The sequence below is a fragment of the Elephas maximus genome, chromosome 20, assembly GCF_024166365.1.
Source record: "Elephas maximus indicus isolate mEleMax1 chromosome 20, mEleMax1 primary haplotype, whole genome shotgun sequence".
In the NCBI taxonomy this organism is placed as follows: domain Eukaryota; kingdom Metazoa; phylum Chordata; class Mammalia; order Proboscidea; family Elephantidae; genus Elephas; species Elephas maximus.
Genome location: NC_064838.1, coordinates 57,085,477 through 57,107,035, shown reverse-complemented (window position 1 = coordinate 57,107,035; position 21,559 = coordinate 57,085,477). Strand labels below are relative to the sequence as shown.

The 21,559-nt window shown below is 46.8% G+C and overlaps 1 protein-coding gene across 1 annotated transcript in view; it reads left to right on the top strand.

The window, feature by feature from the left end:
• Nucleotides 1-1,395: 1,395 nt before the first annotated feature.
• Nucleotides 1,396-21,559, top strand: part of STIMATE (STIM activating enhancer) — a 69,965-nt gene continuing 49,801 nt past the window's right edge. Inside the window, exon 1 of the mRNA XM_049861999.1 lies at nucleotides 1,396-1,570. Coding sequence (XP_049717956.1) covers nucleotides 1,411-1,570 — 160 coding nt within the window. The 5' untranslated portion in view covers nucleotides 1,396-1,410. The remainder of the gene's footprint in view (nucleotides 1,571-21,559) is intronic.

Below are 21,559 nucleotides of genomic sequence, written 5' to 3'. Positions count from 1 at the left end.
AGCCATACAAGGTAATGTGGGAGCAGAGAGGGGGAGAGGGAGAGGGAGATCAGGCAGGCCTGGGAGCAGGAGGAACACTTCGTGGAGTAAACGGAAGACCATTGCATGCAGCCAGAATGCAACGTCAAGGCACAGAGAGGGAAAGTGCATTCTAAGAGAGTGGCCGGAAAACCGGCTACTTTAGGGAGCCGACAGCATTTCTGTGTTGTGTGCAATCAGGTTAATATTCCTGTTAAACCAAGAACGTTTGTGGTTAGTGTTTAACCCTCTTTCATGTAATTGGAATTTCTTAGGGAAAATTTTCCCTAGAGATGGTATTTATCTTATAGCAAATGCAGCCCAGTCTGTCTAGTGGAATAATAATACCATGTGTACACCGACGCTAGGTGGACCCAACAGGAAGGTCAAGGGCTCTGGAGTGCCAACAAGGTGTCTGCAGAGAAGATGGAGAGTAGGAACTAGGGGCTCTAGTAGAAGCCAGTTCCGAGGAGTTGGAGAAGGGGTTAGATGGGAATAAACGTGTATGCAGAGAATGTTGGAGACGCTGGTAAATATCGACCATTTGTCTTTTCTTTTACGGATCACATTCAAAATGCCTGCAATTGTACTCCCTCAGTGAACACGGTGGGGATATGTGAATATAATGTTTTCAGTATAAAACGTGTATTTCTTTTTCTTTTTTTAAAAAAACGTGTATATTTTTAGTGAGTTATTGGAGTGACCGTTTAAGTTTATAGGGGAAAATTCGACTTCGGGCCTTGATTAACGAATCTTGGCTCAAGATGTTGGGACTAAGAGGGAACAAAATGTTAGGACGTTAAAGGTCCGGGTTAGGAGGAAGACCCCTGTGTGCAGTCTTGGATTATTTTCCTCAACTGCCTGCTTCAGACTGACCCAGGCTGCTTATTAAAAACGCAGATCATCAGGGCTCACGCCACAATTACCGAGTAGGACTCTCTGAGGGTAGGGTCCACGAGTGTTTTTAAAAAACTCTCCAAAGAATGAGGAATTTACCTGGGATGGAAGAATTTAGCCACACGCCGTCCCTGCTCCTGCTCTCCCGACCGGCAGATCTGCGTTGTCCAGCCCGCACGGCCTGCCACCTGCGCAGTCCCGCTCACCTGGTCTGTTCTACCTGTGGGCCGGCACCCACGACCCCGCCCCCTCGTGCGGACCGGAGCCCCACCCCTTGGGGCGCAGAGGCCCGCCCCGCGCTGGGCTGAGCCAATCAGGCACCGCGATCTCAGACGTCGGGTTACGCGCGGCGCCGAGTCGGCGGCCGGGCGGAGGTACCGGCTCGGGCTCCGGGCTCCGGGCTCCGGGCTCCGCGGCGCGGCCCGGGCAAGCGGCGAGGGCGGGCGGCCGGGCGGCCGGGCTGCGGCGCCCCGCGCCCCTCCGGCCGGGCCCGCCATGCAGGGCCTCGCCGGGAACGCGAGCCGCGGGCTGCCGGGCGGGCCGCCTTCCACGGTCGCGTCCGGGGCGGGCCGCTGCGAGAGCGGCGCGCTCATGCACAGTTTCGGCATCTTCCTGCAGGGGCTGCTCGGCGTCGTGGCCTTCAGCACGTTGATGCGTGAGTCCGGGACCCCCGCCCCTCCTGAGGGCCCAGCGCGACCAGCCACGGGCCCAGCCCGGCCTCGGGCACCCTCCAGCCTGGAGACTTCAGGCCTGGGGACCCGGGTCTTTCGGCGGAGGTGCCTTCTTGCCCCGTAACCCCAGGCTGGGCATTCCCAGACTAGCCCCGGAGCCCTGAGCTCCTGGCCTTATGGCAGCGGCCGCTAGCCACGGGTGACCCCGGCCCCCACACACCCTCACACACCTCTCTTCTGAGGTGCCCGCCTAAAACTCGCCCTCCTCCCACCTTGTCACCGTGAATTCCCAGCCTGGGGCCACTGTCCCCGTGGGTAGCGTCCCCCTCTCTGCGCCCTCTCGGGCGTCTTCTTAGCTTGCTCCTCCTTCGTTGAGCCCGCGTCCCTAAATCCCCAGTCCGATGCTGAGCTCTTTTCAGCTCTTTGACTCCTGAAGAATTTACCGCTTCCCGTTACCATTTAAATCCGGCCACCTTGCATCCATCCCTCCGGTACCAGGATTGGTAGGTCCGTGCGTTGCCTTTCCCAGCTCCGCTTTGTCGGGGTGGACCTTCTCCCTTAGCCTTATTTTCTCTTTTGGTCGGGACCGGAGCCGCCCAAACTGCATTCTTCTCCATACCGCCTCCCCCTCCCCGCACAGGCCCACCTGTCCCATCTCTGTCCCACGATTTCCTAATTCGGTTTCCTGAGAGCCTCCCCTGGCTGTTTGCTTTCCCAGCCCAGTTTTTTAAAATTTATATTTCAAGTTTATTTTCCACGAGACTCAGGCGAACTGGTGGCTCAATGGAAAAGGAGGCTCAGAAGGCCTGGGGAAGTCTCAGAATCCCCATGCTAAGGCACCAGGGCCCTTCCTTGGGAGTTTGGTGGTGGAGAAGGAAGCCCTAGGTAGCCCTTCTGAAAAACTAGAAGTTCCACCTTGTCATGTGTGCCATCGGGTAGAGGGCTGTGTTTTCTTAGTGCAGATCCTTCCCATTATTAGTAACAAGAAGCTTTGGTTTCTTGTAGGCCCGCAAGTACCCTTGTGATTGTATTTTGGGGGAAGGAAGGGTTAGAACTATCTGTCCAAAGGTATCAGTTGTGCTCACTTGGGCAGAGTGGGGAGACCCTGCAGAGAGTATACTGCTCGGTACCGGGGAGGGATCCTGCAGCTCCTGCAGCTGTGTGCATATGTCTTGTAGGGTCCGGTTGCTGGAGTTGGCAGCTTTGCATGCTTATAACATGGGGTTTCTGTAGACTGATTCTCCAAGGTGTTAGATAGTCTTGAAGAGCCTCTGATCTTGGACAATACTTTCTTGTAGTTGCCTGGCCTTGATAAGTCTTACAACAAGTGCCCCGACTATGCATATTTGTCACTTTTTTTTTTCCTTTTTAGTCCCTACTTTGCTATTTTTTCCTGCTGAACAAACACTCGTTTGTTCCCACAGTAAAAATTTGTGATGACTTAGCCAAAATCAGCTGCAGGCTTGGGTGCATGGACTGTGTGTATGTACGTCCAAGACATCGTGAGTGGGTCATTGCTGCCCTCCCACCTCTCTCGCCTCCAGCTGGCCTTCCTTTCTCTCTAAAGGGACTGCAGGTTTCATTTTTATTTTATTCCCTATCCTGACATTTCTTAGCCCGGCTCTGGCTGTTTTCATGGATTTGACTGATGCCGATTGCCTGACTTATTCCCTAGGGTTTGACACTTGGGATACAGAGAGGGAAACGTGATTACAACAGGGCAGAGCTGCTTGCAGCTGAGAAGTGTGCCGGGTTGAATGTGTTCGTGGTTCTGCAAGTCTTCGGGGATGTACTCATCTCTTTATTTAATGCCGTTGTGTGTGCACTTACATAGTCATTTCACTTATGGTTAGAACTTTCTGTAGGCTAAGACTGGACTGGAAGGTGAACTCTTGCTCATTGTAAGAGTTGGCCTCACATGGGAGGAGCTTGTGGAAATGGGCAGTAGGTCCTGGAAATGATGTGGGGTAGGAGTTATGGGAAGACTAGAGCTGGTCTGCCCTGGACACAGAAATGGAGATGAGAATAGAGCCTCATTCCCCCACTTAGAAGCTGACAGCAGGCCAGAGGACAGGACTCAGGGGAGGTGGGCAAGAAGACTCATTCTGACTGGAACCTGATTTCGGTGAGGGAAGTACCTTTCTTACCTTTTAAAACTGCTTGGGTTTGTTGAAAGAGAACTGCAGGGCTTCTCTCTTTTGAACTGCTGGGAGAAAGAAAAAGTCTTTAGGGAGCTGCTTTACATTTTGGGATCGACTTTGCTTAGGAAAGGGTCTCTGGGTGGTGTGAACAGTTTGCACTCATCTGCTAACCTAAAGGTTGGCAATTCAAACTCACCTGGCAGCTTGTGGAAGAAAGGCCTGGGGATCAGTTTCCATAAAGACTTCAGGCAACAAAACCCTATGGAACAGTTCTATGCTGTAACACATGAGTCGTTCCCTCCGCTCCCCCCGAGGATAAGAAAAAGAGGTGGAGGTGAAGGTGGTCTCAAGGAAGTACATCTGTGAACTGTTTGGCTTTGTCCCAGATGTTAGCCATCACAGCCATAGACTCTGCTCCCTCGCTCTGAGAAGCTGCCGGGAGGGGAATCTTACAGTTGAGCATACCAGGGTACCTTCACAAGAGTGTCCACCTTGCAGCCCTGGAGGGAGGTTTTGGTTTGTTAAGAAGGGACCACTCTGATCTTCAACAATTCCATCATTTTCTTCAAGCGTGTTTTAAATGTCAGCCAGTCTCTCCTGAGCAGTTTACGCCAACAGTCCCTATCCTCTCTGAGGTCACCATCTTTCCCTGTCAGTGCTTCTGTCCCCCTGGGTGGTAGGCTCAGTGCCTTTCTCCTCTGACACTTCCCCAGTTCTGATGTCAGGTACCGTTCGTTTTTCCTTTTGGACCAGTTCTGTTCTATAGGATGGACCCATTTCTGGGCCAGACAGACTAAGGTCATTCTCCTCACCTTATATCCCTAATATGGGTGAATTCTCCCAGAAAATCACCTTTTCTCCACTTACCGAGTTGCTGTGTTTTTTACCTGGGGTTTGTGCCCAGGAGGACGACTTCTCATATAGGTTCATTACCTGGGCAGGAGTTTGATTCTCAAAATCATTTCTCAATTTCTCATCCTAGCGCTGTGATAGACTTCTTGCCTCAGCGTGTGGGGTTTACAGGCCGGCTTTTTGTGGGCGTGTCCCAACGTCAGACCGCTTTGTTGAGTCCACAGGTTTCCAAGGGCCCTAGCTAAGGACCCTCTGTATATGGGGAAAGCTGAACAAACTCAGAAGCACGTCTCTAAAGGTGCTTCCCATGCTGGGTTTTCTGGAATGTCACTAGAAGCCATTGGGTGTCTGAGTAGAAAGAAACTCTTTAGATAGGTGGGCTTTGTCATGATCTGTCTGCCAAGTGGTTTCGCCTGTTTTGGTGGCTTTTTCCATAGCCTGTGACTCCGTGGAGTCAGTCAGACTAGAATTGCGGCAGGATGGAGCCGAGCAGCCCTGGAGCTCAGCAGGCTGTTCCAGTGCAGGGCAGTCCCCCAGCTGTGAGCCGGTGCCCAGCTGTCAGCCAGAGGCCACTTACGGCCAGTGTGTATGTTGGCATTTGCAGGTGTTTACTCTCTGGATGTGTGCACGCAAAGGAAACTCAAGCCTCCTTCACTGTGCGCAGTCAGGGTTCTGGGCTGAAGTATTGGGACAATTAGTCCTTAACACACAAGCATTTTGAGAGCTTGGATAAGCCTGCCTGCCAGTTTTCATGTTACGGATATGAGGACCAGCCAGCTGGGAGAAGGTGTCTGTGTTTTAGGAAAACACTGCTGGCATTGAGAAGTGATAGCTTTTTTCCTGAGGCCCAAAGTAAAACCACAGACCAGTCCACTCAGCTTTGAAATCTTGATTTCAAATAAGAGTTGCTGGTGTTCTGTCCCCTAGTAAACTGGCTCCCTGTGTGTGTGCACAGATGCTCATGTTGGGTCACCCTTTCCTAGGATCCGCTCTCCCTGTCTTATCCCAGGTTTTGTCTTGAAAAATGTCAAAGTATAAAAAAGATTAAAAATAATATAATGAACACCTGTCTACCCTCCATCTAGATTCAGTAATTATTCATATTTTGTGACATTTCCTTTATCGAGTTACACTTTTAAAATTTTTGCCGAGCCATTTAAAGGAAAGTTGCAGCCATCATCCCACTTTACCCCCAAACACTTCAGGTGCTTCTGAGAATAAAGACAGTCTCCTGCCTAACCACAGCTCCGTTATCACACCTAAGAAAAGTAATAGTAATTCCATATGATTCCATCTCCTTTCCAATCCATATTCCCATTTCCCCAAATGTCACAAGTCTTTTACAGCTGGATATTTAAAAAACTGAGATCCTTTCAAAGTGCACAGGTGATCTTCAAGAATCTCCCCCTAACTGGAATATGGGATGGAAAATGATACTGGTGAAGAACGAGACTCTTGGATCAAGTAGACACATGAGACTATGTTGGCATCTCCTGTCTGGAGGGGGGGTGAGAGGACAGAGGCGGCCAGAAGATGCCCGAATAGACACAAGGAAAGAGAGTAGAGGGGAGGACTGTGCTATCTCATTAGAGGGAGAGCAATTAGGAGTGTATTGCAAGGTGTATGTAAATTTTTGTATGAGAGACTGACCTGATTTGTAAACTTTCATTTAAAGCATAGTAAAAATTAATTTAAATAAATAAATAAAATAAGGAAACTCTTCACAACAACAACAAAAAGAATCTTTCCCTACACATACAGACATACTTTTTTTTTTTAATGACATTGAGGTTTTTGTTTGTCTGTTTAATAATATATTATTGTGTTTTCAGTGAAGGTTTACACAGCGGTTTAGGTTGGCATTCAACAATTCCTACACAAATTGTTCAGTGACGTTGGGTACATTTTTCATAATTTGTGAACGTTCTCAGTATTTCCATTCTGGCTGTTCTGTTTCCATTCATCCAGTTTCCCTGCCCTCTTACATTCTTATCTTTGTTCGGAAGTAATCGTTGACCGTTTGGCCTCATATCGGTGATTTTTTAAAGGAGCACAGGGCTCACGGTGATATGCTTTATTTTGTGAGCCAATCTGTTATTTAGCCAAAAGGTGGCGTTGGGCTCGTTTCTGTTCAAGGTTTAAAGAGTAGACATTGAGGATTTTTTTTGTTTTGTTTTATGGTGAAAACATACAGCTTTTTGTTTTTATTACGTCTAAGGTAACAAGGTTGAACTTTTTTTATTGCTTTATTGTGGCAAATATATATCTATATTTCACCAATTGAGCATTTTTTACTTGTACAATTCAGTGAGATTGAATCTGTTCGTCCTGTTTTGCAGCTCTCCCCGTTACCCATTTCCACATCATTCCACCACCGTTAACAGACGCTCAGAGCCCCCTGAGCACAGACTGCCTGTTACCCCCTCTCTCCCACCCCTGGTAACCACTAATAAAATTTGGTCCCTATACATTTGCCTACTTCATATAAGTCAGGTCACACGGTATTTGCCTTTTAGTGACTGACTGATTTCACTCGGTATAAACAACATTGAGTTTTGAATCATTTTGGCCAGTTGTTTTGTAGAATGTCACACACTCTAGAGTCGCCTGGAACTTCCCTTGCTGTGGTGTTTAAGTTGTTTCTCTGAACCTGTTTCCTGTAAGATGGCATTTTGGATGAGAAATTAGATTCAGATTAACCTTTTGTGGCTGGAGCACTCCGTAGGCGCTGCTTGGTGCTTCATACTACATTGCACCCAGAGGCACGTGACCCCAGGCTGTCCCACTGGTGATGATAATAAGGTCGATTACTTGTTGGGGGGCCTCTAGATCTCACCCTTGTAGAGGTCCATTTTCCCCTTTGTGATTAATAAATGGTCTCTGTGGCAGTGATACCTCGAGATGGTGTGACTGTCCTGTTCCCCAGTAACCTTTCGCCCAGTGATCGCTTCCTCCTGTTAGCTAACAAAACATAGTGAGGGCTGATGGGAGCTGGAGCTCATGAGTGACAGCCCCCGTCTCTGGGCCTGGCACCCAGCACATGCTCAGTAAATGTCAGCTTCCCTTCCTCCCTCTGGTGTGCCAGCCAGGGCGAAGGAAGAAGTTACCCTTCTCTGTCCCAGGCTGGTGTCGTGCCCAAGGGGGAAACAGTGTGGTCAGTGTCAGCATGCTGGCTGTTCGGGGTCTTTATTTTTAGAAAGTTTTCAGGTGTCCTAAATGCTGATTTGTCCAGTAGCATTTATCTAGAATGGTGATCTACTGCCTTATTTACTATAAAATTTCATTAATTTGGAATAAAATCAGGGCAAGAGTTTGTGGTCTGAGCTAGGGGTCCATCTGAGTTCCAGAATAATTTAATGAAATGCAGTTTTTAGACTTGTAAATGTCTCGTTTGCCGGATGTTGCCCTATAGGGCCTGTCAAGCCTCTGTTGCTTTAATGAACTGTTTAAAATCCTTTGCAGTTAGTATACTATTTGCATGAAGATGAAGTCGTGTTGGAGGAGTTTTGCAAGTGGTTAAAAATAGCAGGATCCCTGGCCCTGGACCTGGCTTCCATTTCTGCTTCTGCCACATGGTGGCCTTGAACAGCCTGCACATTTCTTGAAGCCTTCTCAGTTTCCTCCCCAGTAAAATGGGAATAGTAATTTCTCTTTTTGGAGGCTGTGGAGATTAGATAGAATGTCTGTAAGGAAGCTGGACAGTGCCAGGCACGTACTATTTTTGTTAGCTGCAATCAGGTCACCCCCAACTCATGGCAGCCCCAAGCACAGTGAAACGAAAGGCTGCCTGGTCCTGAGCCGTCCCCATGGCTGGTTGAGGATTAGACCATTGTGATCTGTAGAGTTTCATTGGCTGATTTTCGGAAAAAAGATTGCCAGGCATTTCTTCCTAGCCTGTCAGTCCGGAAGCTCTGCTGAAACCTGTTCAGCATCATAGCAACACTCAAGCCGGCTGCATGTGAGGTGCGTTGGCCGTGAGTCAAACCTGGCTTTCCCGCGTGGAAAGCGAGAGTTCTCCCACAAAACCGCCGCTGCACTTGTAGGCACGTGGTAAACCATCTGCCATCAGGTTGACCCTGACTCACTGCAGCCTCGTGTGTGTCCGAGCAGACTGTGCTTCATAGGGTTTTCTCTGTCTGATCTTTTGGTAGGAGATCACCAGGACTTTCTTCCGATATGCCTCTGGGTGGACTCAAACCTCCAACCTTTCAGTTAGCTGCCACGCGCCTTAACTGTCTGCACCACCGTGGGACTCCAGGCACACGTTAACCAAAAACCAAACCAAACTCAGTGCCGTCAAGTCGATTCCGACTCATAGTGACCCTATAAGACAGAGTAGAACTGCCCCATAGATTTTCCAAGGAGCACCTGGTGGATTTGAACTACTCACCCTTTGGTTAGCAGCCGTAGCGTTTAACCACTATGCCACCAGGGTTTCCAGGCACACGTTAGGCCCCCTTAAATATGTGTGTGTGTGTGTGTGTGTGTGTGTGTGTAGTAGGGTGATGTTGTCGTTGTCATTACAGTATTTGCATTCATGAGTTTCTTTGCAGAATATCTCACAAGTGCTTCAGTCATTTGCTTACTGAATTAGGTTAAACATCTCCCTTTCTGTCTTGTTTACTCAACCTCTACCTTTAACCCTCTTCATAGACTGCACAATAGTTTTAAAAAAAAAAAAACTTTAACCCAAGCGGCATGTTGTTGTTAGGTGCTGTCGAGTCGGTTCTGACTCACAGCAACTCTATATGACAGAGTGTAGTTGTTACATAGGGTTTCCAAGGGGCAGCTGATGGATCTGAACTGCCGACCTTTTTGATTAACAGCCGAGCCCTTGGATTAGGAATTCCAAATTAGCACATACCAAAACCCTGGCTGTGGTAGGTATATATAATCATCCCCATCCTTTACATAACGCTTCTGGAGTCTTCACCTGCAGAACCTCAAGTGGGCCTTGAGAGGGCAGTGGGTGGATTGGTGCTGCCCACCTACAGCTGAAGACCCCGCATCCCAGTCCTTGGGGGTTACCTTGCCCCAGGCCCAGCCATGGTGGTAGGTGGTGGCGCTGGCCACTCGAGCCTGCTTCTTCCCTGTGGCTGACTCCTCACTGAGTCCCTGGTGTGCCAGCTCTGCCAAGCACGGGTGTGTTTCACAGGCAACCCGTGAGGAAGGGGTTGTTTTTGTTTTATAAAAAAGGATAGCGAGCAGTTGAAGTGTCTAGAACAGGTCTCCTGGTTAGTAGGTGGCAGAGCTGAAATGCAAGCCAGATCCCTCGGACTCCAGAGACCACCAAGCTCTTACCCACTGCCTCTATCCACCGCCCCCCGCCGCCCCCACTGTACACAGGTGCACCTTCTGATTACTTCCGTATCCATGGCTATTCTACCCCATTTTTTTCTACCTGAATAAGTCTGATTTTTTTTTTCTTGATACTTGTTTTTATGTCCGGAGTATTATCTGACACTTCAGATTGTTTTGTGGATATTGTTAGCATTAAAAATATAAATTTGGAACCATCCCCGAAGACAAATCATCAGGCATGAAAAGGACTGGTCAGTGCGGGGGAGAGAGATGCTGATGAAGAATGAGCTAAATCAGGTGGACACTGGAGAGTGTGTTGGCAACTCTTGACTAGAGGGGGCATGGGAAGATAGAGAGAGAGGGAAGATGGCAAAATTGGCATGAAACGAGAGACTGAAAGGGCTGACTCAATAGGGGGAGAGCAAGTGGGAGAAGGGAGTAAGATGTATGTAAACCTACATGTGACAGACTGATTGGAATGGTAAATGTTCACTTGAAGCTTAATAAAAATTAATTAAAAAAAATATATATATATATATAAATTTGTAGTGACTTGCTAATAAAACATAGCATATGTTTGCTAATAAAAAAAAAGCATAGTGACTCATGCATGTATGAGTTACATCTCAGGTTTGCTTTTCTGGCCTGGGCCTTTGGAAGCTTTTCCCCAGCTGTGCCAAGGATGGCAATCCTACCTTAGGGCCTGAGGCCTGGGACAAGAGGGAGACCCTCCCTGAGCAACAGGGGAAGGGAGTTCAAGAGTCCTTTGACTAATTGGTGAGGAAGGGATTTCCAGGGCCCTGGGTGGTTTCAGGAGCTCTGGTGTGCAGTAGTTAAGAGCTTGGCTGCTAACTGAAAGGCCAGCAGCTCGAATCCACCAGCTGCTCCTTGGAAACCTTATAGGGCAGTTCTACTCTGTACTATAGGGTCGCTATAAGTCAGAAACGACTCAACAGCAACGGATTTGGTGGGTTGGTTGGTTTGGTTTTTAGGTGGTTTCAGGTTGCTTGATGATTTTTGCAGAATTTCTTTCCTTGGTGTTACATCATTGTAAGGGGACCAGTCACTAACTCTTAGGAGTGATCCTTTTCCTCATGAATGCGTAGAAGTAATTGGTGAGTCTCTTTCAAATCACTCCACTGCTAGAAAATTTTCCGTCTAACCCAAGGTTTCTTCACCTTGGCACTATTTTGGACCAGGTAAATCTTTGTCGTGGGAACTGCCCTGGGTATTGTAGGATGTTTAGCAGGCTCTCTGGCCTTGGCTCACTAGATGCCAGTAGCATCTCCTCCCCAGTTGTGATAACCAGAAATGTCTCCAGACATTGCCACATGTCCCTTGGAGGGGGAAGTGAAATTACACCTGTTTGAGAACCACTTCATCTGTTCAGTTTGTGGATTACTCAGCACATTCTCATATTAACACTAACAGAACGGATGAAAAGGTCAGTATGTTGGCCCCAGAGTATGACAACAGTGAACTATGTGAATTTGCCACCTGTGGCACTAGGCGCTGCCTTCACAAAGCACTGAGGCTCTGTCCCTGTCCTTGAGGAGCCCTCACAGGAGCTGTACAGTGAAGAGGGCTGTGAAGAGACTTGTGAAGAGCCATGAGAGGAGGGAGGGAGCAGTTCTGCCCGGAGGCTAGGGGAAGCCTCCTGGAGGGAATTCCGTGTGAGCACATGCTGAAGGTGAAGGAGGTGTGAGGGGCTCTCAGATGGGGGGGGGGGTTGCTGAGGGCACAAGTCCCCTGTAGTCAGTCACGGGTGGGGTGGTCAGTTCTGGGAGGCTGGGTCATGAGACACATGGGAGAGTTTGGGGCCAGGAGATTCCAGAAAAAGAGGCAGTGTGCTTGGAGGTGTTCCAGAGAGCCTCGCATGCCCACTCTTGGCCTCCTTTCTACAGCTTGCATGTACAGAGGATGGTGAATTACTGGGTGGCAGGTTACGGCCTGTATTTACCCCATGCTCTGTTTGCATTATCTCTTTGGGACTCTTTCTTTTAAAGGAGCTTTATCATGTTGTCCCTTTTAGATCTCATGGGCCTACCCCTGAGGGGGAGATAGTGTCTCTCTTTTGGCTGCAGGAGGAGAAAGGGGGACCCAGTGACCTTCTCTTAGTGCCTTTTGAGAGAGATGGTGGTGGTGATAATGTGGCAGACAGGCGGAGGCATGGGGTTAGGGGGCTTGGAGGGAGGGGATGGTAGAGGAAGTGAGAAAAGACTGGGGCCAGTGTTACACTGGCTTTCACATTTCTCTTAAAGACTTGGTATTGAGGATTTGTGGCTCTTCCCTTAACCAGCGCTCTCATGCTTGTTCTTTATTTTCTCGTTCACAGTTGTATGCACAGTAGGCCAGAACACGTTCAGGGCCAACCCTGTAACTTCCATACATTCACCTTTCTCCAAAATGCTTATAATTTCCAGCTTTTGTCGTAGCCTGTGGGCTCTTCTAGGCTTCTTAAGCTCATCTACTTTCTTCAGGCTTTCCCATTTTCTTAGACAACATTTTCACTTAATGATATGAAATGATGTAGAGAGATGAGGTAGTAATGCAACACATTTAAGTGACGCAAGCACAGGACAACCTCCTACTAGGACAGTTGACATACAGCTACAGTGCACACTGCCTCCTTCTGCCAGGCTCCTGTGCAACGTGACCATCCTGGCAGTTCACCCTGACAAATGCATCAGCCTTAGAGCGGGGTTTCTATTTGGGTAGTGAGTTGTAAATGAGTTGTGGGTTAAAATAATTGCAGGTCGCCACAGCGAGCAATAGAGTGAGAGTGTAGAGAGGGAGGCTCCCTGCACCACCCGGTATGTGTCAGACCCACGCATGGAGAGCTGATTGGAGTGTGGAGGAGACACTTGGACAACTTTCTGAGGTGCATATGTTACAAATGGTGCTGTTCCTCCCTTGCTGGAGTTTTGACGTTGGGGTTTCGGAGGCAGCAGACTTGAGATTGCAAGTCTGAGATTTGCACTGCTGCCTCCGCCCTCAGTCTGCACTCTTCAGTGAACTGGGACCCGGCAGCCCCGGAGAGGCTCACGATGAGAGTGTGTGTTGGGGTCCCGCAGACACAGTGTGAGCAGACTTAAATGAGGGTGTTTTTTTCTGTCAGAAGCCCTGGTTTTATAATTTATCCCCGGATTCCTCTGTGAAAGTGTCATCAGTTACTGGGGAGAAAAAAATTTGCTTCTGTTACTTGAAAGCAGAGTAAACAGGAATGTGAAGCGGCCTGTCAGTCCCCTGGGCAGGTTACATACTGGTTTTCTTCAGTGTGTACTTAAGTAAATGATTTACTAGCATCCTAAATAGGAAAAATCTTCTGGGAAACAGCCAACGAGCACACTGCAGTCTTGCTGTGGAGCTGGGTTTGAGGGTCACTGCTGGGGATGGGACAGGATTCTGGGTGCATCCGCGCTTTGTGGTGAGATCTTGTTCTCCCAGTAGTGGAGTCCTCAGGCAGGCCAATGTGGCCATTGCTCAGGCTGAATTTTGGTCTGTGGTGATGTGAGGCATGAGGGCATGGGGAGGGAGGTACGAGGAGGGGGATATAAAAGCCTCTTACGCTGTCTGAGGTCGTTCACTGGCTCAGGCTCCATTGCATTTGAGCCACTGAACCACCCCAGGGGCTCTTTGGTCCTCACTCCCACTGGCTGTAGCTGCTTGTAGTGTTATGGGTGGGCCCTTCTTAGCCTAGGGCTGAGGCACTTGTAGGACACCCAGGCTCCTGGGCCTGCTGCACCCATCCACCTGTACCAAGTTCTTTCTGTTCTGCAGACATTGCAACCACCAAGATCCCCTTGCAGCCTAGGCCAAGGAGAGCAGCCAGGCTATCAGATGCTGGGATGCAGGGAAATGCCACAGGCTGTTGTCTCCCAGCCCCCCACACCTGCTAAACCTGCTCCTGTCTCTTCCCTCACCCCAAAATGCTTTCCTCCTTCCTCCCCACCTAGCTACTCCCTACCCGTCTTCCAAGAAACTTCCCCTCATGACCTTAGCCCTATTGTTCTTTTCCTTTGAAGTCGATGGAACATAGAGCCTGTACTGTATAGGTTAGGTCTTTTTTTGTCCTGCCTCTTACCATGCTTGGATCTGGCCTGGCTGTCACATGGTGGTATGAGTGGTGGTACCTGGCCAAGTGCTCAAATTCACAGACAGCAATCCGTTCCCTAATGGGAGCTGGCCATAAAGAGAACACTGAGGTCTTGGGAGGTTGGGGAAAGACTGGGATCTTTTTCCTTTTCTTTAACTACTGAATACTTCACCGTGCGTTTCTGTTTTATATAACCACAGTGCAGTTATCAAAACTCAGAAAATATAACAATATGATATTATTAATCTACAGTCCATATTCAAATTTCATCAGTTACCCAAATACATAGCTATTTTTTCCTTGTCCAGGGCTACACATTGCATCTAGTTGCCATATCTTTTTTTTTTTTTTTTTTTGCCATATCTTTTTATTCTTTAGTCTGAAACAGTTCCTCAGCCTTTTTTTTTTTTTTTTGTCTTTCTTAGCCTTGACATTTTTGAAGTATACTGGCCATTGATTTTGTGGAATGTCCACATTGGGTTTGCCTGGTGGTGAATATAATCTTGTGATTATATTCAGGTTACATGTTTTTGGCAGGAATGCTGCTTAAGTAGTGTGGTGGTCTCCTTGATGTGTCACATCCTGAGGCATCTGGTGTTGGTTTGCCTCAGTGTTGGTGAAGTTCTCTTTAATGACTTGCGTCCCTCCACTGTGAAGTAACAATTTTCCCTTTTTAATTAATAAGTAGCTTGTGGGGAGATATTTTGAGACTGTGTAAATATAGGACCTATTTTCAGTCTTCCTTAAAAAGCCTTCTCTGGTTGGAAGATGGGAGCCATAAATAGAGACAGATGGTTCTTTGGCCGGATTTTGATCTGGTAACAATCTGGCGACGATACTGAGTCACATTTGTAGAGCGCTTATTGTGTGCCAATTCCCTGTGAGTGCTTTACGTGTGTGAACTGATTGACACCTCACATTAGCCCACTGAAGTCGCTACTAATATCCTGTCTTATACCTGGGGAAACTGAGGCACCGAGAGGTTAAGTGACTTCTGAGGTTGTGGCCGCCACTAAGTGGCAAAACTGGAATTTAAACCGGCGGGTGTCATTCCAGTGCCGGGGCTTCCCTCCACCGCACCGCACTGCCTGTCTGCCGTGTTCTGTTCATGTGCAGCATGTGACAGGGTGACACTGCTTCTCTAACGTCTGTGGTCCTCCTCTGTCCTCTGTGTATGGAGCTCTTCAACACCACTGGGTCCCCGCTGTCCCTGATCTGCTTGGTTTTGCACTGAGAACATCGCAGCAATCTTCTTTCTCAGCATGATAGGAGGAGCAGGAAAAAGCCAAAGGCTTTTCATTTTGAGATTGGAATCTAGTAGGCTCGTCATTGAAGCCGGAGTGCTCTTTCCTGCATGGATAGATTTAACATTTGAGCCTGTGCCAAAGTGGATGAAGAGGCTTTTGCCCATCAAGGAGTGACTGGCGTGGAACTTTCTCTTTTGTTATAAACAACCAGAAAACAAGCCAAAATATATAAACAGCTGTTTTCACACATTGGATAGCAGGCAACTCAGGATAGTGACCCCTGAGAGAGAGGAGGTGTACCCACTCCTCACTTATTGACATGGTTGCTTCCAAAGACCAGATTGTTTTGGGAAAATTGATATTATGCAAAACGTCAGCCCCCAAATGCTCCTCAGGCTCCCGAAGTCATTTTGGAGGTGGCCCCCTTGGGGCTGCTCCCTCCCTGCAGCTGTCCTCAGCAGCCTCTTAGCTTCTTGGCTTTTCGGTGGGCAGGTTGGCTTGTGCCATTTCAAACCACAGGCGGTGCTGATTGGGTCAGGATTTGCAGCCAGGAGGGGACCTGTCCTACCTCGACTCACAGGGAGTTCTTGCTCTCCACGGATATGCCCATCCACCCGGGACTGCCACCTGCTGCCCCCAGGCATGCAAGTGGTAGATTTTGGGGTCTGTGGTGAAGTGACCAGAGTGCAAACTGTCTGCACCCCTCTGCCGCCTTCTGGAAGACTCGCAACCCAAAGCCACAGCTCCGCCACCAGCCCATGGCCTGCGCAAATTCAGCGAGGCATGTAGCACTCATGCAGGTTAATGGCTCGAGGCACTAACATCCTGACTTTTTCTCTTTTAACTTTATTTGAATCCAGGACTAAGGAGAGGGGTGGGATGAGAGGCGTGATGGTTAAAGATGTGTGTCAACTTTGCTGGACCGTGTTTCTCAGTGGTTTGGCAGTTATGATGTAGTGTGGCAGTCGTATAAGGATGCAGTCACCTCCACGATGAGATCTGGTATAATGTGATGACCTCCATGCTGTGAGTAGCCAACCAGTTGAAAAGGATTTTCCTTGGGAGTATGGCCTGCATCCAGTATAGGTGGACTTTGTGGCAAGGCTCACTATCTTTTGGGCTCATTCTGGTTCCTGCAGCTGGCTCCTGTTTGTCTAACCTCCAGGTCCTGGGACTTGAGCTAGCAGTTTACCTGCAGATCTTGGGATTCTTCAGCCTCTGTGGTCTAGATCTTGGGTTTGCCAGCCCCTGCAGCTATGTGAGTGAGGAGGAGCCCCCAGCCTGACCCACAGGTTTGGGACTTTCCAGCCTCCACAGCTGCACGAGCCATTTCCTTGATATGTATCTTTCTCTTTCTCTCTCTCTATATATATATTGTTGTTGTTGTTGTTAGGTGCCATCGAATCTGTTCTGACTCATAGCGATCTTATAGGACAGAATGGAACTGCCCCATAGGGTTTCCAAGAAGTGGCTGGTGGATTCAAACTGCTGACTTTTTGATTAGCAGCCCAGGTCTTAACCATTGCGCCACCAGGGCTATCTCTCTCTCTATATATATATGTAGATGCTTCACTGGTTTTGCTTCTCTAGAGAACCCAGCCTAAAATAGGAGGGATCGAGAACTTGGGGCTTAGGAGGGAGGCATTTTCTAACTCTGGCTTTAAGGTGATTTAAGTAGATTTTTTTACTATTTACTGTAAATGCGAAATAGTCGATAAGTGAGGAGTAGGTGTAATGAGCTAAGCCCTATGATCTTCCCTACATTTCTGCCTGGAGGCAAAGTCCATATCCCAGAATAGTGAGGAAGAATCCAAACAGAGCCCAGTGGTCTTGCTGGATTGTGAAGACAAAAAGCAAAGTTAGGAGGAGGCAAAAGCAGTTGGAATTTGCACAGCACGATGTGGAGAAGAGAGACCTATGCAGACAAAAAGCTCTAGACTTCTGCTTAGGGGTCTTCCCCAGCCTTTGGCTGGACACTAACCTGTGCATGCTTAGGGTGAAACTCGTGAGACAAAATGAAGATCAGCTGATGGGAAGCTATAAGATAAACTGTTTCCAGGACTGGAATATGTTTGTGTTCTTTCCAGTCCAAGTGGAGAGATCTTGTTGAACACCTGGGGTGTTAAGTAGACATGTCAAAAGAGTCATGCCTTAACAGTTGGGCTTATCTAGCCCAAGAGGAAAGGTACATAGCTTAAAAAGAAGACTTAGTATCAAACACACAAAACTAGAAATGGATTACAGATCTAAACATGGAAAGAAGTGAAAACTGTACTTCTGGAAGAAAACATAGAAGAAAAATCTTTGTGACCTTGAAATAGACAAAGATTTCTTAGAATACAAAAAGCTTGAGCCATAAAAGAAAAAAAAATTTTTTTTGATAAATTGGACTTCATCTAAATAAGAACTCTGTTCTTTAAAACACAGTGTTAAGAAAATGAAAAGGGCAAGGCACAGACTGAGAGAAAATATTTACAATATAAATATTTGACAAACTGGCTGTATCCAGAATATGTAAAGAACTCTTACAACTCAGTAAAAACACTTAGCAACCCAGTTTAAAAATTGATGAAGGATCTGAATAGACATTACTCCAAAGAAGATACACAGATGGTCAATAAGCTCATGAAAAGGTGTTCGGTCAGTGAAATGCAAGTTAAAGGATGATGAAATACTACTGAATAACCACAAGAATGACTAAAGTTAAAAAAACTGACAATACCAAGAGTCAACAATGATACGGAGCACCTGGAACTCTGATTCATTATGGGTGGGAATGTAAAATGATACACCCACTTTGGAAAACTGTTAGAAAGTTTCTCATAAAATAACACGCGTACCCATAGGTGTTTACCCAAGAGAAAGGAAAACATAGGGTCACAAAAGACTTCTGTATGAATATTCATAGCAACTTTATAATTGCCACAAACAGGAAACAACCCAAATGTCCATCAACACGTAAATAGGTAAACCAATTGTGTTATACCCATACCGTTGAATATATGTCAGGAAAAAAAAGAAATTAACAACTGATACATGCAACAACATGGTTGAATCTCAAAAACCATTCTGAGGAAAAGAAGCCATATATGAAAGAGTATGTGCTGTGTGACTCCATTAAATGAAATTCTAGAAAAGGGATATCTAATCTGTAGTGACAGAGAGCAGATTAATGGTTGCCTTGGGCTGAGACTGGAGTGGTGTGGTGGGAAGAAGTGTAAAGGGGCACAAGAGAACTTTTCAGGGTAATGGATATTTCTAGATATTGATTGTAGTGAGGTTACATCGGTGTACACATTTCCCAGAACTCATTAACTGTGTGCTTAATATGTTAGCATTTTTGGTATGTAAGTTATACTTTAAAATTGGCTTAAAAGAAAAAGGGCAGCAGTGGGAGGAAGTCTTGAATTGATCGAGCTACTCTATAAAGGTAACTGTCCAAACGGACTTCAATACTCTTTAAAGGAAGACAACAAAATCTGATCACTTAACAGTGTAACAGTCATAATGTTTAGCACCCAAGAAAAAATCAGATATGTGAAAAAGCAATAAATTGTGACCCATAATCAGGAGAAAGTTCAGTCAATATAAACAGACCCAGAAATTACAGAGACACTAGAATCCACAGAAAACGGCTTTAAAACAGGGATGGGAAAATACACTGAGGGTTTTAAAGAAAACCATGATCATAATGACCAATAAAACGCATAATATAAAAATGAACCAAATGGAACTTCAAGAGCTGAAAATGCAATTTTTTAAAAAAATTCACTAGATCTGCTTAACAGAATTGACTCTATAGAATGGACCAGAAAGTGACAAAAGCTATGCAAAGTGAAGCAGAGAGAAAAAACACTGAAAAAAATAACAGAGCCTCAATAACTTATAGAATAATATCAAGAGGTTAACATGTAATTGGATTTCCAAGAGGAAAGGAGGGAGATGAAAGGACAGAAGATATTTGAAGAAATAATGGCGGAATATTTTCCAAATTTAATGAAAAGTATAAAAACCTACAGATCCAAGAAGCTTAAAGATCCCCAAACAGGGTACACACAAAGGAAATCACGCTAAGCTACATCAGAATCAAATTGTTGAAAGACAATAATAAAAAGAAAATTATAAATGCAACCAGAGATAAAAAGACGTTATGTAAGTGTAAGAAATAAGCATAAGAACTAACACTTTTCATCAGAAAGTATTCAAGCCAGAAGACAATGGAATATCTTCAAAGTGCTGAAAGGAAAAAACCTGTCAACCTAGGATTCTATAACCAGTGAAAAATAGGTTTCATAAATGAAGGCACACACACAAAAATGAGCAGATGAAGGCACTTCACGAAGGTGAGTTGTTCTAGTCTTTATACACTGTCATTCAGACTCCACTCCTGGACCCCTGTATAAGTTCTGACACCTTTAGTTACATTCTCAAGGGTTAAGTTTGATGAAAGTTAAACTACTTAAGTTGGGGAGAAATTGAGTTACATTTCTAACTTTAAAAACTACTGTTATCACGCCAACAAAAGTGTAGTGACTATGGTTTTGGGCTCCAAGAGGCCATACGGAGAAATCATGATCTACAAACCAAACCTATTGCCATCAAGCCAGTTCCACCTGGGTGGCACAAACGGTTTGCACTTGACTTCTAACTTAAAGGTTGGCAGTTTGAACCCATCCAGAGACACCGTGGGAGAAAGATGTGGCAATCTGCTTCTGTAAAGATTACAGCCAAGAAAGCCCTACGGAGCAGTTCTACTCTGTCTCACAGAAGCCCAAACCAAACCCACTGCTGCCCAGTTGATCGTGACTCATAGGGACCCTGTAGGACAGAGTAGAACTGCCCATAGGGTTTCCAAGGCTGTAAATCTTACAGAAGCAGACTGCCACATCTTTCTTCTGAGGAGCAGCTGGTGGGTTTGAACTGCTAACCTTTTGGTTAGCAGCTGAGTGCTTAACCACTAGGCTACCAGGGCTCCGCCGTAGCAGATGGTGCCTCTTCTTTGTTAGCATTTTCTCCATTCTTCCCTACTCTGCTGTGGCACGGTATTTAAGTGCCAGGGTCTAAGCCCTTCTCCTTGATACCCCTCTGTCTTAGGCTGTGTTTTCTAGAGAAGCAAAACCACTGAAGCTTGTAAATATACATAGAGATTTAGATCAAGGAAATGGTTTACACAGTTGTAGAGGCTGGAACATTCCAAGTCCCTGGGTCAGGATAGAGGCTTCCCCTGGTTCGTGTAGGTGAACCCAAGATCGGCAGATCAGAGAGCAGGGCTCTTGCTCACAGGCTTTGAAGATCAACAAATCCCAAGATTGGCAGGTGAGACCACACGTAAACAGCTAGCTCAGATCTCAGGAACCGGAGGTCAGATGAACAGGAGCCAGCTGCAGGATCCAGAGTCAGCAAAAGCCGGCAAGCCTTGCCAGAATGTCTGTTTTTATTCAAGGCAGGCCACACACCCAAGGAAACTCCCTTTGAACTGATTGGCTACTCACAGCAGATCCCATCATGGAGATGATCACATTATAATAAGTCTCATCATGGAAGTGATCACAGCATCATACAACTGCCCAATTATAACTGCAAACCACTGAGAACCATGGCCCAGCTTTATAAGTTGTCACACAGTCTCCACCATCACACCCTCTATGGCATCATCTGGGTCCAAGCCTCCCCTGTTAGCAGCCTTGTCATTGCGTTGATGGTATGCCTCCTCGTCTGGGTGAGTGAGAAACAGAACTTAGCTTAAAACACCTTTTTGGTTTTTGCAGTAGCATAGGGGAAGGGAACGCTCCTTTAGAGACGGCTGGGAACACTCTCATGTCTACTCCTAGTGCTTTGTTCTTTTTTTTCTGCCTTGGAGGGCTGTTAACCCAGCAGGTCAGCAAAAAGCATGAGAATGTCCACGAAGAATGAATTGAAAGCAAACCAACAGCTTCATTTTCCCCCTTGAAAGATCTATCCATTTCCTGTTTGGTAAAGATTTTCTGAGAACTTAGAATGGCAAATGTAGCAGCCAGTCTCCACAATAGACCCCAATGCTCGCCACTCCTGATACAACTTTGTGGGGTCCCCTCCCACATTGTACTAGGGTTAGTCGATGTCACCAACAGAATGTGGCAGAAGTGATGGTATATCACTTCCAAGATTAGGTAATAAAAAAAAACCACATCTTCCATCTTAGGTGCACTGTCTCACTTGCTCCCTCTTGGATCACTGGCTCTGAGGGAAGCCAGCTACCCCCAGTGTCTTGAGGACACTCAGAAGGCCCTCTGCAGAGGCTCACTTGGGGAGGAACTGAGGACTCCAGCCAGCATCCACGTGAATGAGTCTTCTGAG